The following is a 14444-nucleotide window of genomic DNA, read 5'->3' on the forward strand; positions in this document are numbered from 1 at the left end:
AAAGAATGCCAATGACCTAAGTCTGAGGAGAAGGAATATGGCGATGACGCTCATCACTGTCAATGGTCGCAAATACCTCAAATAACGAAGGTAAAGGAGTGGTGTTGAGAATCTGTGTTTGAAGTGCTTCAAATTCTGGACGTAGACCCATAAGAAACTGGTAGGTTTGATGTCGAGCAATCCGCTTGACAACATAATCGGCTACCTCTGAAGACAATTCAGCCATAGACTCATAGTGAAAAAGTTATTCCCAATATGACTGAAGGTATCCAAAGTAATCGGCTACACTCTGAGTCCCTTGGGTAGCCTGGGCAATGTCTCGATAAAGTTCATAAATCCTCGAGTCATTCCTGGAATGTGCGTATGTCCGAGTAAGCACTGGCCATAAAGTTGGAACTGTCTCATCGTACATGAACATTGTATAAATGCGTTGTTCCATGGAGTTAAACAGCCACCCAAGGATAGTGCAGTTGTCGATTTCCCATGATTCAAATTTAGGATCAGTTAGAAATGGTTTAGTAACAGTCCCAGAGAGCTATTTAGATTTCCCTCTACTCCCTAGAAAGAAACGCACAAATCGGGACCATGATTGAAAGTTCCGACCATCAAGAAGAGCAGTAGTAATACGTTGAGCTGAGGAGTTAGACCCAAAGATTGTAGCGGAAGTTGTAATTCCTTGTTCCGAAGACATCTCTTTGGTTTGAAGGGAGATCTGAAGGATAAATTATGTAAAAATTTCTTAAAGAAGAGTCTTAAACCTGCTGTTGTAATTACAAGACTCAAAGGCCACAAAAAAAGGCCAAAAAACAAGATATCTCATAGCTGTCACTAGGTTTCAGTGAGGACGCAAGGACCTAAGAAGAGTCCAACTAGTGTTGTACTCGCTCCACGAGGTCTAACAAACCAATCACAGGGAAATCTGAAACTATTAGGGCTGTCACAAGGCCAAAACAAAGGTTCTAGGGATGTCGAGACCTAATGGAGGACCAAATCAAGACAGCTACTGCTGTCGCCTGACCAAAACGAAGCTAAACCCTAGCCACTGCTGTCGCTTGACCAAAACGAAGCTAAACCACTGTTGCCTGACCAAAAACGAAGCCAAAAAAACTCTTGCTGTGAAGTTGTAGGACCAACCCGACACCAATACCACTGTCGCCTGACCAAAACGAAACCAAATCTACTGTCGCTTGACCAAAACGAAACCAAAAACCAGAAAAAAATCTGTTGCAAAGTCCACCAGATGATTTCAGGCTGTCGAAGAACCAAGAAGAGGCAGCTACTATTATCGTAGAACCAAAAACTAAGGTATTAGGCTGTCGTAGGACCAAAACTACACAGTAACTTCTGTCGTCTTGTTCTAGGTTGTCGTAGGATTCGATAATGGTGGCTGTAGCACCAAAAACAGCCACTAAAGCAGCACAGTTGCTATCGCACACCCCAAAAAAAAATTCTTGTTATGTAGAGACAAACCCTAACATAGGGTAGAAGTACAACGCATTATTGCAGTATGTGATAAAACGAAAACAAAAAAAATTGAAAGATCCCCGAAGGGGAGAAGATCAAATGAGATTGACTCTAAGTTAGGGTTTAGGATTTAGCAAGTAAAGAGAAGAGGGAGAAAATTCCTTGGCTCTGATATCAAGAAGAATTTGAGAATAATTGTGTCAAGTCTCTTTGTGAGAGCTTGGCAGGAATTTATATTAATTACTAAGGTCAAATTACAGAAAGGTCCTTATAAATAAGAATTAAATAAAAGATACTATCACTACTAAGTAATTAAGACTAGAAAGCAACTATAACAACAAACTAAATTATTTCCAATAAGGCCAAGTATTCTAATAATTGATCTCTTCAGGGTCAGATCCTTTGTAATTGGATCAACTCCATAAGCGGACCACCAATCAGCTGTATCATTTAACTAGATTATTAGCAACTTATAAGTATTTGAATTTTAAAAGCAAACAAAAATAAACTATATATTTAATTTTTTTCTAATTATTTGTTATACTTACTTGAAATCTTCGTAGTTCTATGTCTCTTTACGATCACCCTTCCTTTACAATTCTTGTATCGATCTAGCTACGACGAGATCCTATCTTGCTCTTCTAGCGTTGATATCATCTTTTCCAAGACATCAAGGAATCCAACCATATGCGTTGAATCCACCTTATCACGATTGGCGGATTGGAAGTGTACGACTAGATTAAGGATCTAGGCAACCTTGAGGAATGGCTTCAGTTGGGGTTGGGTTTTCACCATGCAAATAAGCTAATTTGGAGTTTAACACTGTTCACGGTCTTTTGGTGCATTTGGTTAGAAAGAAATGCTTGAATTTTCAAAGGGAAGGAAAAGTCGTCACAAAAGTTAATTAGATCAACTCTTGGGCTCTTATTCTTTTGGTGCAAAATCTTTAAAGAGTTTTGAGAGATCTTTTTCGATGATTTTTTGTGTCGGTGGGATGCCATTTGTAGCCTTGTTTTGCCTTAGTGGTGGTGGTGGTTTTTTTTTCGTTTACATTTTAGAAGGGTCATCTCAACCTTCCCCTTTGTTTTGTTTCTTTTCTTCATCTTGTCTATAAAAAAAATAATATAAGGCATATGACATTTGGTTGCCCCATCTCTTATTTATAATATCAACTACTTTATAATAATTTTTTTCTCTATATTTGATTATTTTCCTTTATTTTGTCAATTGCTTTTTCCATAGAATCATAAATATAACCCATGGGTGGCTTTTCGTCGCCATCTACTAATCTAAGCACAATAATTGAAGGCATGAAATCTCTGAGTGCTTTAATAACATCCGTCCAAAAGTTTTGGGACAAGATAATTTGGACAATCAATTTGCCTTCGGGTTTTTTAGACTAGGTCCCATTATTCCAATTAGTTGACATTACAAATCTTCTAAGTTTTGCCTTTCTCCCATGAAGGCTTTGTAGTGTCAGAAAGGCAGTAGAAAAATGTGTGATTGCAGGTCTAAGTAAATTACCATTTATATGAGCACACATTATTTGTAAGAGTAAAGCATGTTTATACATAAAAACAACTTTTTTAACTTTAGCTACAATTCATATATGCAATTTACCTATATCTTGTAATATGGGATTTATACGATGTTTGTAGTGTCAAAAAGACAGTAGCAAAGTGTGTGATTGCAGGTCTAAGTAAATTACCATTTATATGAGCACGCATTCTTTATAAAGAGTAAAACATGCTTATACACAAAAACCACAACTTTTTTAGCTTTAGCTACAGTATGAGTCGAAATTGAGAGAGGAAGATTAATTGATTAATTAGCCCTAATTAGGCTATAAAGTTATTACATAATATGAGTAGAGAAAAAGACTAAAAAGGACACAGACTTATTTAACACTTTCCCTCAAGTTGGTGCGTGGATATCAACAACGTTGAACTTGGGCAAGACACTTTCAAAGGCGGTTTTACTAACACCTTTAGTAAGTACATCAACGAGTTGTTGAGATGTAGGAATAAAGGGAGTACAAATCTGTTCAGAAACAATTTTTTCTTTAATGAAATGACGATCAACTTCGATATGCTTCGTTCTGTTATGCTGAACCGGATTTGCAGCTATGTTAATAGCTGATTTATTATCACAATATAGTAAGAAAGGGATCGGCACAGGAAGACATAAATCATCTAGTAAGATCTTGAGTCACAACTCACACATTCCAAGTGTCATGGCGTTGTATTTTGACTTAGTACTAGACCGAGAAACCACATTTTGCTTCTTACTACGTTAAGTTACCAAGTTTCCACCAACTTTAGTACAGTACCCAGAAGTAAACCATCTATCAGTCACTGAACCAGTATAATCTGCATTTGTCCATGCCTCAACGTGAAGATGAAATGCTGTTGAGAGAGAGGATGGTAACAACGGTATCCTTTCTAGGTAGAGGAGTAACCCAAAAAGATATATTTTATGGCCTTATAGTCAAGTTTGGTACGAGTTGGGTCAAGAATTTGAACAAAACAGACACACTCAAAAACACGCGGAGGAAGTGGAAACATGAGACTATCTGGAGAGAGCTGAGAGAGGGGTGTGGCAAACTGAAGAACACGGGAGGGGGTTCGATTAATAAGGTAAACAGCAGTAAGAACTGCATTGGCCCAATAGGATTGGGGCACGTTCATGCCAATAGAGATGGCACTGTCTAACTCTAGAATATGATGATTTTTTCGTTCTGATCGACCATTCTGCTGATGGATCTTAACATTGGACATTTGATGCTCAATACCAGACTCTAAACAAAGTTTCAAGACCTCACTATAGGTGTACTCAATACCATGATCAGAACGGAAGGTCTTGATGGTACGACCAAACTGGGCATGAACCATAATAAGAAATTGCTTTAAGATCCCATAAATTTTACTCTTGTATTTCATAAGATAAACCCAAGTGGTACGACTGTGGTCATCGATGAAGAAGACAAAATAACGAAAACCAAGAGTGGATGTGACAGGGGAAGGACCCTACACATCAGAATGAATTAGGTCAAACATAGCAGGTGCAGTAATATTCATACTAATAAGATAATAAGACCGCACATGTTTAGTTAATTGGCAAGTTTCACAAGAAAAATCAAACAAATTGTTATTATTAAATAAAGTAGGGAATATGTGTTTCAAATATCTAAAGGAAATATGGCCTAAACGTAAATGCCAATGCATTACAAGAGCCTTATTAGACTGACTACTACTACTAAGTTGAAAAACAGAATGGGTGCTAGGTGAACTGGGTACGTCTAAGAGATCTAAGCCATTCACTTCATGTCTAGTGCCAATCGTCCTTTTCAACCCCAAATCCTGAAAGACATAATGAGAGGGATAAAAAATTACACTACAATTCAAATTTTTGGTAAGGCTACTAACAGAGATAAGATTAGTAGTAAGTTGAGGAACATCCAGTGTATTAGTTAAGGATTAAGAAGATGTAACAGGAAAATGACCTTGACTAGCTATAGAAGACAAGGAACCATTAGCCAGGCGAATCTTGCAATGACTAGAACAAACACTATAGGTTTTAAACAAGGAGGACGTACTGGTCATGTTATCTGAGGCACCAGAATCAATGATCCATGGTGAGGAAGTGGTGGAAACACTGTGTGTAAATGCAAAGGTACCTGAGTGAGTGAATGTAGAGACCAACTGAGATGAAGTTTCTATCTGATTGAAGAATTTCCTAAACTTGTCAAGCTCGGCTTGGGATAAAAATACCTAATCTGAGGAGGATGTAATAGCTGAAAGAAGAGCTAGATCAGTCGTCGGCTAGGAAACTACATGAGCTGAAGATTGTTGAGACTATTGGCGGTGCTGATTAGGACGACCATGAAGTGCATAACAATGAGCCTTCACGTGATCCAACTTTCCACAATGATCACACTTATGTAGCTGACGGGTAGACAAAGACCCACTGAAGGGTTGTGTAGAAGGTAGGCGAGCAAGCATAGCAGAGTGGTCTCTTGAAGAATGAGGTAGAACAGCTGCGCAACGACTCTCATCAGCCAAGACATAAGAATATGTAGTTTGTAGGGACGGAAAATGATCCATTCCCAATAAATGAACTCTTGCATACTCAAACTCATCCCAAAGACTAGCTAAAAATTGAAAAACTTAATTCTTATCCAGAATCGACGCATATAATGTCTCATCAAGAGGGTCCTTCCAGGCGTAAGACGAGGAATAGAAGGTCAACTCTTCCCACCGAGCATGTAGCTGTGATATATAGGTGGTAACTAAAGAGTCACGTTGCGAAAGACGAGAAATCTCATGCTCTAAGTTAAAGATCTGGACGTTGTTTTGATGTTGTGAGTAAATGCTCTTTGCGGAATCCCATATCTGTTTTGCTGTCGAGGAGAACATAGCAATGTGGTTGCCTAGAAGTAACCAGCCAAGACCTGACCATAGAATCATTAGCAAACCAATGGGAGTAAGAGGTGTCGGTATGTGTAGGTTGTTTGTCCGTCCCTGTGAGGTAACCGATTTTTCCTTTTTCCACCAATGAATATTTCAACCGATCGTGTTCAAAGAAGATAATTAGGACTATCTAATTTTACGGTAGTAATTTGAAGTCCTAGAAAGTCGGTGAAGTGAGAAGGAAAACCACTCGATCCATTACTATTGCCAGTTATCGAGGAAGTGGACGTCTCAGAGGCCATCAAAGGATTCGTGTACTTTGGTTTAAAGAGAGTTCAAAATAAAACAAGGGGACGGCTCACAAGGAGAAAATGATCGCAGCACCCTAAAGGTGACAATACACTATTGTAAGAGATGTGAAACTGATCAAACACGGCTGTGGGTGACCTGACTAGTCATTACTGCAATCGTAGTAAATCAAGAATGATACTACTATGATCACAAGCCTTTGTAGATGTTCAACACACTGTTGCCACCCTCATATAACAACCTATTTTGATCGAAAATAAAAGAACAGCCACTTGTTGTGATCGCACAAGGAAGAACAGCCAACTACTGTGATTGCAGGCCTTAGATTAGCAATCTGCTATGTCGCAAAGGGTCATAACAGCTACCGTAGGTATCGCCTAGTCAAAAAACACCCCATTGCTATGTCGCAAGAGTCCAAAAACAGCACCTGCTGTGTCGTAATTGCTCCAAACAACCACCTTGAATGTCCACAATAAAAAACGACAGCAACTGCTGTGTCGCAAGGGGCCAAAAACACAACTTGCTGTGTCGCCAGGCTCCAAACAGCCACCTTGAGTGTCACTGCTAAAAAGCCGACAACAACTGCTATGTCACAAGGGTCCAAACCACTCAATCTCTGTGCCGCAAGATTTAATCTTCAACAAAACAACACTTTGCTGTTATCGCCAGCCCTAGACAACATTGCTGTGAGTACAACCTGATCACATGCTCCAAACAATCCTCAACTCCCTATCGCATGATGCGATTAGGGTGCGTGTAGATAAAGAACCCCTGTAGGGGTGATATGTATTGAAGACGAGGGGTGTGGAGGTTGATTTAAGGAAGAGGAAGGCGATAGGGTTTGTAGCAGAAGAAGGAGTGGGGGACGATGGAGGTAGAAAGAGCTTGGCTCTGATACCAAGTCGAAATTGAGAGAGGAAGATTAATTGATTAATTAGCCCTAATTAGGCTATAAAGGTATTACATAATATGAGTAGAGAAAAGGACTAAAAAGGACACAGACTTATTTAACAGTACATATATGCAATTTATCCATATCTTATAATATAAGATCTATGCATTACGCCGCACATGGCGACCAATATAAGTGAGGTCTCTTAGTTATTAAGAGGCGGCCGACGGCCACATAGGTAGTGGCATTGTTCGTTACAATTTTGACAACATGCTCTATATCAATTATTTTATCTAACAATTGAAAAAAATACTTGGCCGTATGAGAACGGGCCAAAGCATCCAAAGATTTAAGGAACATTGTTCTTGTAGGATAATTAACTAAAATGTTAATTATTGTTCGGCCGATTCTATCTGTCCATCTTTTGGCCATTAGAGTATATCCATAGATTTTTCAAGATTCTTGATACTTAGTAATTGAACCTTGGGTAAATTCTACCTTCTTTTTTAGACATGGCTCTTGTATTTCATGGTATGAAGGTGGTTTGAAGCCAGGTCCAATTTGATCAATTGCTTCCACTATTACTTTGAAGCATTTTAGTTTAACGGTATTGAAATTAATACCAATACCGGCTTGGTATAACCATTTAACTATGTATTGAATGGTAATTTTTCTATCTTTAGTACTGAGTTCTATGGTTAGTTGAACTGGTCCTTTACGCATTGCTCTTTGATCCACCACATCCTCTGGATGTGGTCTACACCACTTATCAGGTGGACCACGTGCTCGAGCTCTTTTGGTAACTTTTCGAGGGGGAGGAACCGATGGTCGACTATGTCTTGTCGACGTAGGAGTATCATATGTATTCCATGATCTCCCTTCGGATCTCAGGTGTAAATTTATCACATGTCCTTGCATTTGATCCCGCCATATGCACTAGATGTTATGATGCAGGATGATGAAAGGAGATAAGAAAATGGAATTTGGTTTAGGATTGGATAAACCCAAAAGGTAAAATGAAAATTTTATTTCAATGATTGGAGGTATGACCACAATCCTAATGAAAATGGTTAAAAATTTGTAGGGTAAGGAAATGATTAAGGGTTAAATTTTGGAAAAGAAATTAATGAAATAAGGGTAAAGAAAATGGGAAACGGATTAAGGGTTGAGGTTTGAAGGTTTCAAGAATCAAGAAAGGGGTTTTAAGAATTAAGAACAAGAACAAGGAACTAAAAGAAATCAAGAAAAATAAAAGAATAAAAAAGAAAAATAAAGATTAGAAGAAAATAATGTTATATTGGACTCACTTCAAGATGACCTGACACCACACCATTAATGGGAACATCAAAGCTTAAATCTCAATTTTATTCATCATATTCTTCATTCATTGAAGAAAATTACAGTAAAACAAAAACAAAAATATCATCTATGTCTCGATCCCGTAACTTTAATTTTCAGTCCATGATCTTGAATGCTTGATGATGGAAATCTTGAATTCTTGTATAGTTTTATTCTTGATCGTGAATGCTTGAATCTTGGTCTTGGGAGTTGAGAGTCTTGAACTTGAATCTTGATTTTCAACTCAAGTCACTTGAATTGAGATCTTGATCTTGAATCTTGAGTCTCTAGTCACTTGAGTTGAGACTTGAGAGTCTTGAACTCTTGATCTTGTTTGAAGAGTAGTCAAATAAGTAAAATAAAATGAAAGATTCAAGAAGAATATAAGAGGAATTGAGTGAAATTAAATAAAAAAAGTTTTTGATTGCTAGAATATAAGTGTTTGAATGCTAGAAAGTAGAGATCACAACGTGTATGTGTTGTAAGGGGAGGGTAGAAGGTTAGAGTGCTCTATTTATAGAGCTTTTGGTGTTTTGAAAGCAAAAAAAATAAAGTGTCCAACGGTCAGATTTTTGACTGTTGGAGCATATGCCATCGCATATTGGACCAACAGCTATATTTTCGCATATGCTATGTTAGCATATGCGGAATTTTTTTCAGACTCACATACGCTATCGCATTTAACAACACGGATAAATTCTAGCTTACCCATCAATTTTTACTTTTTATTTTTTACTTAAATAACTTTACCTTTCAAAAATATTTTCTCTTTAGAGTTCGATTGAAAACATGTGTTTGTGAGGTTTATGTCTCTTTCCTTGAGGCTCAAACCTCACACTTTAGGCCATTGAATTGCCTCCCCCATGCTTCCTCATTCTAAACATTTTTCTAGTATGCTATGATCTCCCAACTGTGTCTTTAAATGCCTAGTACTTGACGTTCTGCCTTTTTTAGAATCATAACCATGTTAGCAAGTGAATTCCTTTTGTTGTCTCATCCTGGGGGATAGTTGTGTTGTTTTAGCATGTTGGTAACCCTTAATTTTCTTGGTTATGCCTACAAGGCCAAACCTTAAAATCTTGGACATGCTGATCCAAGAGCTGGAGTGATATCCTAATTAGAATATTCTTGCAAATCTTTATTGCACACTGTATCTTAGCAATTATTAATAATCGTCTCCCATAGTTTAATGGTGCTATCAATAATTTTAGACACGTCAATTGAGTTTGCTAGCTATCTCTGACGATTTATTCCTCTCTCTACCTTTCTTCTGCTAGGCCCAACATGCTTGGAAATCTTTTGTTCATTGAAGAGATGGTTTGCTAGTTGGATATAATGAAAAGATAAAATGCTTATACTTTTCATATTTCACCTTGAGATTCTCTTTTGGTTGCTTTTGATTGCATGGTTACAGGTCACAATAAATGTTGAACCCTTGAATATTCTTGACATGATTTATTAAGTTTGGAGTGCCACATGAAGTAGTGGTTATACTTTCATATTTCACCTATAGGTTCTTTTTTGGCTGCTTTTGATTGCATGGTCATAGGTCTCAGTAAGGTTGAACCTAGGAATTTTCTGGATATGATTTATTAATTTTGTAGTGCCACCTGAAGTACAATCCTCATGCTAACTTATTCTGTTTTTTTTTTTTTTTTTGTAGGCTATTTGGGTTTAATGGTGGGAAGTTGCGAATGGATGAGAGGATTGACTTTAGCATGAGTGACCCAGACCTAGTCCCCCTTCTTGTTCAGGTTCTTTCTTTGTTTCTCTACGATTGATTCTGTAGATTTTTCAGCTTCAGTAGTATGCTTACTATTTCAATTCCTTTTGTTTTTAAGAATCTGAAAAATTGCTGCATTAGATTCCAACAAGTAATCCAACCATTGCTACATGAAAAACATCATCATCATTGCGGTCTCATCCCGACTATTGATGATAAGGAGATCCGTGATTATGGGCCTTCTCCATTGGACCATTAATTAGATTTTATATTGTATTTAGTTTTATGTTTAGGAAAGTCTATTTTAGTTATTAAGATTAGTATTTAGGTTTATTTTTATGTTTGATCAGTTCATGGTTTTAGTATAGATGTTTGGGGTAACTTTATCATGTCTTTCTAGTAAGTTTTTATAGGCTGAAAATTCAAGGGAAATAATGTTACGGGATTGGGACATAGATTGTATTTTTGGTTTTGTTATATTTTAGTTATAAATTTTGTTGACAATTATTAGATCTCGTTATGCTAGTTGGATGGTTGGGATTTAATTTAGGGTTGAGAGAACTTTATAAATAGATGTTTAGATGTGAAGCTATCAACGACCTTTATTGTGATTCCAATGTAAGACATCACCTATCATTTCTATATCTGAGCTCTTCGGTGTGATTTCAAACCCTTAACCTTGCCAAATTTATTTCAACACTTTCAAACTTGCCAACACCCTATTCTAACCCCAGTTTTCAATATCTTGGACCTTTTGCAAATCACACTAACTGCAATCCCTTTTCTTGCAGTCCTAAAATCAGCAACCGATCCCCTTCTAAAACTCACACTGCTGTTATCCAGCCCTCACTGAATCACCATAGCTGCTTCATACTGCTGCTGCCCCTTTTTATAAGTTCGACACTGTTTTTCCATGTTTTCTATAACCCAATTCTACCTTCCTCCAACCTTCTAAACCCTAATCAAGTCCACCAAAAGACCAAAACCTTGCTGTACATTTATTTGCTGCAATCCTTAGCCAACTAAACAACACACCTGGAACCCATTTTTAACTCCATACACCTTGCTAAGTTCTCTCTTGCTACCTAATTAACCTAGACCAACCCTAGTGAACCTGAAGTTAGCTTATTCTCATCCTATCAGGGTTGGCAATGGATCGGTTTGGTTCTGATCAATACCAACCTGCTACCAATCCGTAATTTTTTTCCTATGATCCAGATCGATGAATTTTTGAACAATTCAATCCGATTAAAAGTTCACTTAATCCAAAACCAATCCAAGCATCAGGAGAACTCGATTTTTCCCCTCAAAATCCATTGAAACCCTAAATTTTCTTCTCCAAAATTCACATTTTCAACCTTCTTCACCTCTCTGCAACTGAAGAAAAACCCTAATTATCTTTTGTAACCCTAGATCTGATATCTAGATCTGATATGAAGTTTTCAATCTCTTGAACTTGATATTCTTCCGATGATACACTCTCACAACCATCACAGACAACATTTGATGTGTAATTTCTGCAAAGTACCCAATTTATGAACAATATTGAAATATTCAAAGATCAAAACCTATTTTTGATCATTTCTAGAGAGAGAGTACCTGGAAGTTTTTCGGTAGAGAGGACAACAGGGATGAACAAAGAGCAATCCACGAGAGACAATTTGTTGGAGAAGAAAGATAGAGAGAGGGAGGTTGAAGACAATAGGTTTTGGGGAAGAAAAACCTTGGTTTTTGGGAGGATGAAAACAACACATTCCAAATCCTTAGGATCTAACTTGTCCCGATGAGGATGATGAATATGCATATAACAAACACACCCAAAGACTTTAGGTGGAACCAGGGGCGGAGCCAGGATTTTCTTGTAGTGGGGGCAAACTATGGTTAGTTGTATAGTTGAAGAACTTGAATGGTGGGAAAATTATTTGTGCTGGAAAATATGATTGGAGGGAGGTGAGGGTGTGGGGGCAAATGGGGAGAGAGGTGAGGGAGTGGGGACAAATGGGGCATGCAATTAGTTGAAAATATAGGGGTGTCTCAAAGTTCTGTGGGGGCAATTGCCCCCACCAGCTCCTTACTAGCTCCGCCCCTGGGTGGAACTACGAAAGTTGGATGATCATGATTTAGAAGGAACATGGGTGTTTGAAATCTAAGGATACAAGAGGGCATACGATTAATAAGATAGGATGTAAGTAAGACAAACTCAGGCCAAAATATTTTAGGAACTTGCATTCCAAAGGGAGTACTCACTCAACCTCAAAAAGTTGACGATTTTTCTCTCAGCCATTTTGTTGAGTAGTTGTACAGGAAGTTTGATGAGCAATCCCATGCTCAAGAAAATATAACTGCAGAACACCATCTGGATACTCTCCATTATCTGAGTAGAGAATTTTGACTTTTGTATCCATTTACACATCATTTTATGAAAGGTCTTAAAGATAGAAAATAGTCCTTTTTCGCTCTGCATAAAATGTACTCAAGTCTATCCACTATAATCATCAACAAAAGTCACAAATAGCGAAAGCCAAACAGATAAGTAATTGGGAATGGTCCCCAAAACAGTACCCCAATGTTTAGTAAATTCGTAACTTTCACAATGACATCAACCAAAATAGAAGAAGAAACAAGAAACAATCACTTCAAAACAAACACTCCCACATGACCTAACTGGTTATGCCAAATCAATAATCGGTCTTTATTGACTTCACTACTACTAATGTAAGACTGATGAGTAGATGAAGGTGAAAAGCTATCCATGAGGTACAAGGCTACGAGCCACTACCCTCACGGCCGCTTTCAATTGTTCGTCTCGTTTCCAGATCCTGAAAATACAGCATGATGGGTTAAGGTGACTACAATTTAACTTTTAATAAGACTACTAACATATAAGTGATAATAGTAAGTTTTGGGACATGAAGAGATAAAAAACCAAGGTTAGCGATGGGGACACATGGACATCGCCTTTCCTAGAGACAGAAAAAAATCCCATCAATTATCTTGACCTTGTCACTACCGCAACATATACCATAACTTAAGAAGGCTAAGGACATGCCAGTCATGTAATCAGACACTCTTGAATAAATGATCCAAGAGAGACCCAATGTAGTAGAGGTGACAGAGAATGCAGACCTAATACATGTGTGAGCAAAAGTGGAAGTAGAAGTTGACCACTGAATTGGTCATTATGTGGTGAAGTTGCTCCAAGTCAGAATCAGAAAGTCTCTTTATCCTCAGAGGGTGTAGTATATGAAGGTGCATTACCTTGAGTCACATAATTAGCAGCAGGTGGCCTCTAACGAGGTGTATTAACCCGTTTGGGACTGTTACCTTGTATGAGCAGTACTGCTGTAACAAAGGTGGGGATGTAGATCCCAATAAGTCTCCCAATTGTGACCCTGACAACCACAATGATCAAACTTTAGTCTTCAGCCTCCGTTTATACTCATCAGACTTCTCAAGCCTATGGTGTAGGCCTTCTGACTAACTAAAGCCAGAGTAGATCAATCATGGGTATCTTCATTGACATGCATCACTGTATGTCTATTGACCTCCCCTTGGATGTAAGCATATAACTGTATAATTGTGCTAGGTATCAGTTGTCACCCTAAGATACGCACTTTAGCATTCTTGAAGCTTGGATTGAACCCAACAAGGAATCGAAAAATCCTAGACCGCTTGATTTTAGCCTGGTGAGAAGTTACATCGACAACACAAATAGGAGTGTAATCCTCATGGTGATCTATCTCCTTCCTGTAGAGCATCTAAGTAATCAACTTACAAAAGTTCCCCTTGTCGAATTCCTGATAACTCTTGCTCTACTCAGAGTTTAGCAAAGTTCCTCACGTTTGAATAAGTGAGATACAACATCCCATACCTCCTTGGCACTTTTAAGGAACTTGAAAATCTTGCTAATCTGTGGTTGCATAGAGCATCAGCCATGACCTCACCCTGAGGTTTTTCCTATTTCACTTCATAGGTGGTTTGGGAAGTGTCCAGTGTTGTAGTCATCATAAGTCCGTCCTATAACATACATCTGCGGAAGTCTTCCACTCCAGGTAGTTTGTCCCATTGAGTTTTACTGTAGTGATGCATAGTTGAGGGTTATGGTTTGCATGAGTGTAGGCGACGATAAAGTAGTCTTTGATAGTGGATTTGAAGGAGGGGCAACACTAGATAATACCTATGACGAAGACATCTCTCAAACAACTGAATTTGAATTTGAGATAGGAAAATATAGAAGAAAGAACGAAATCTTGGGTAGATATAGGGTTTGACGACTTCTGCAGGACTAATCTGTGATATCCACTAGATC

At 38.0% G+C, this 14444-nt stretch overlaps 1 protein-coding gene across 1 annotated transcript in view; it reads left to right on the plus strand.

The window, feature by feature from the left end:
- Positions 1–14444, plus strand: part of RFC1 (replication factor C1) — a 33777-nt gene that overhangs the window by 15185 nt on the left and 4148 nt on the right. The window contains exon 15 of the mRNA XM_086420418.1: positions 10076–10166. Within this exon, the coding sequence (XP_086276544.1) occupies positions 10076–10166 (91 nt within the window). The remainder of the gene's footprint in view (positions 1–10075; positions 10167–14444) is intronic.

The sequence above is a fragment of the Akebia trifoliata genome, chromosome 13 (genome assembly GCF_017979445.1).
Source record: "Akebia trifoliata isolate Shusen 1 chromosome 13, ASM1797944v1, whole genome shotgun sequence".
NCBI classification, from domain to species: Eukaryota; Viridiplantae; Streptophyta; class Magnoliopsida; order Ranunculales; family Lardizabalaceae; genus Akebia; species Akebia trifoliata.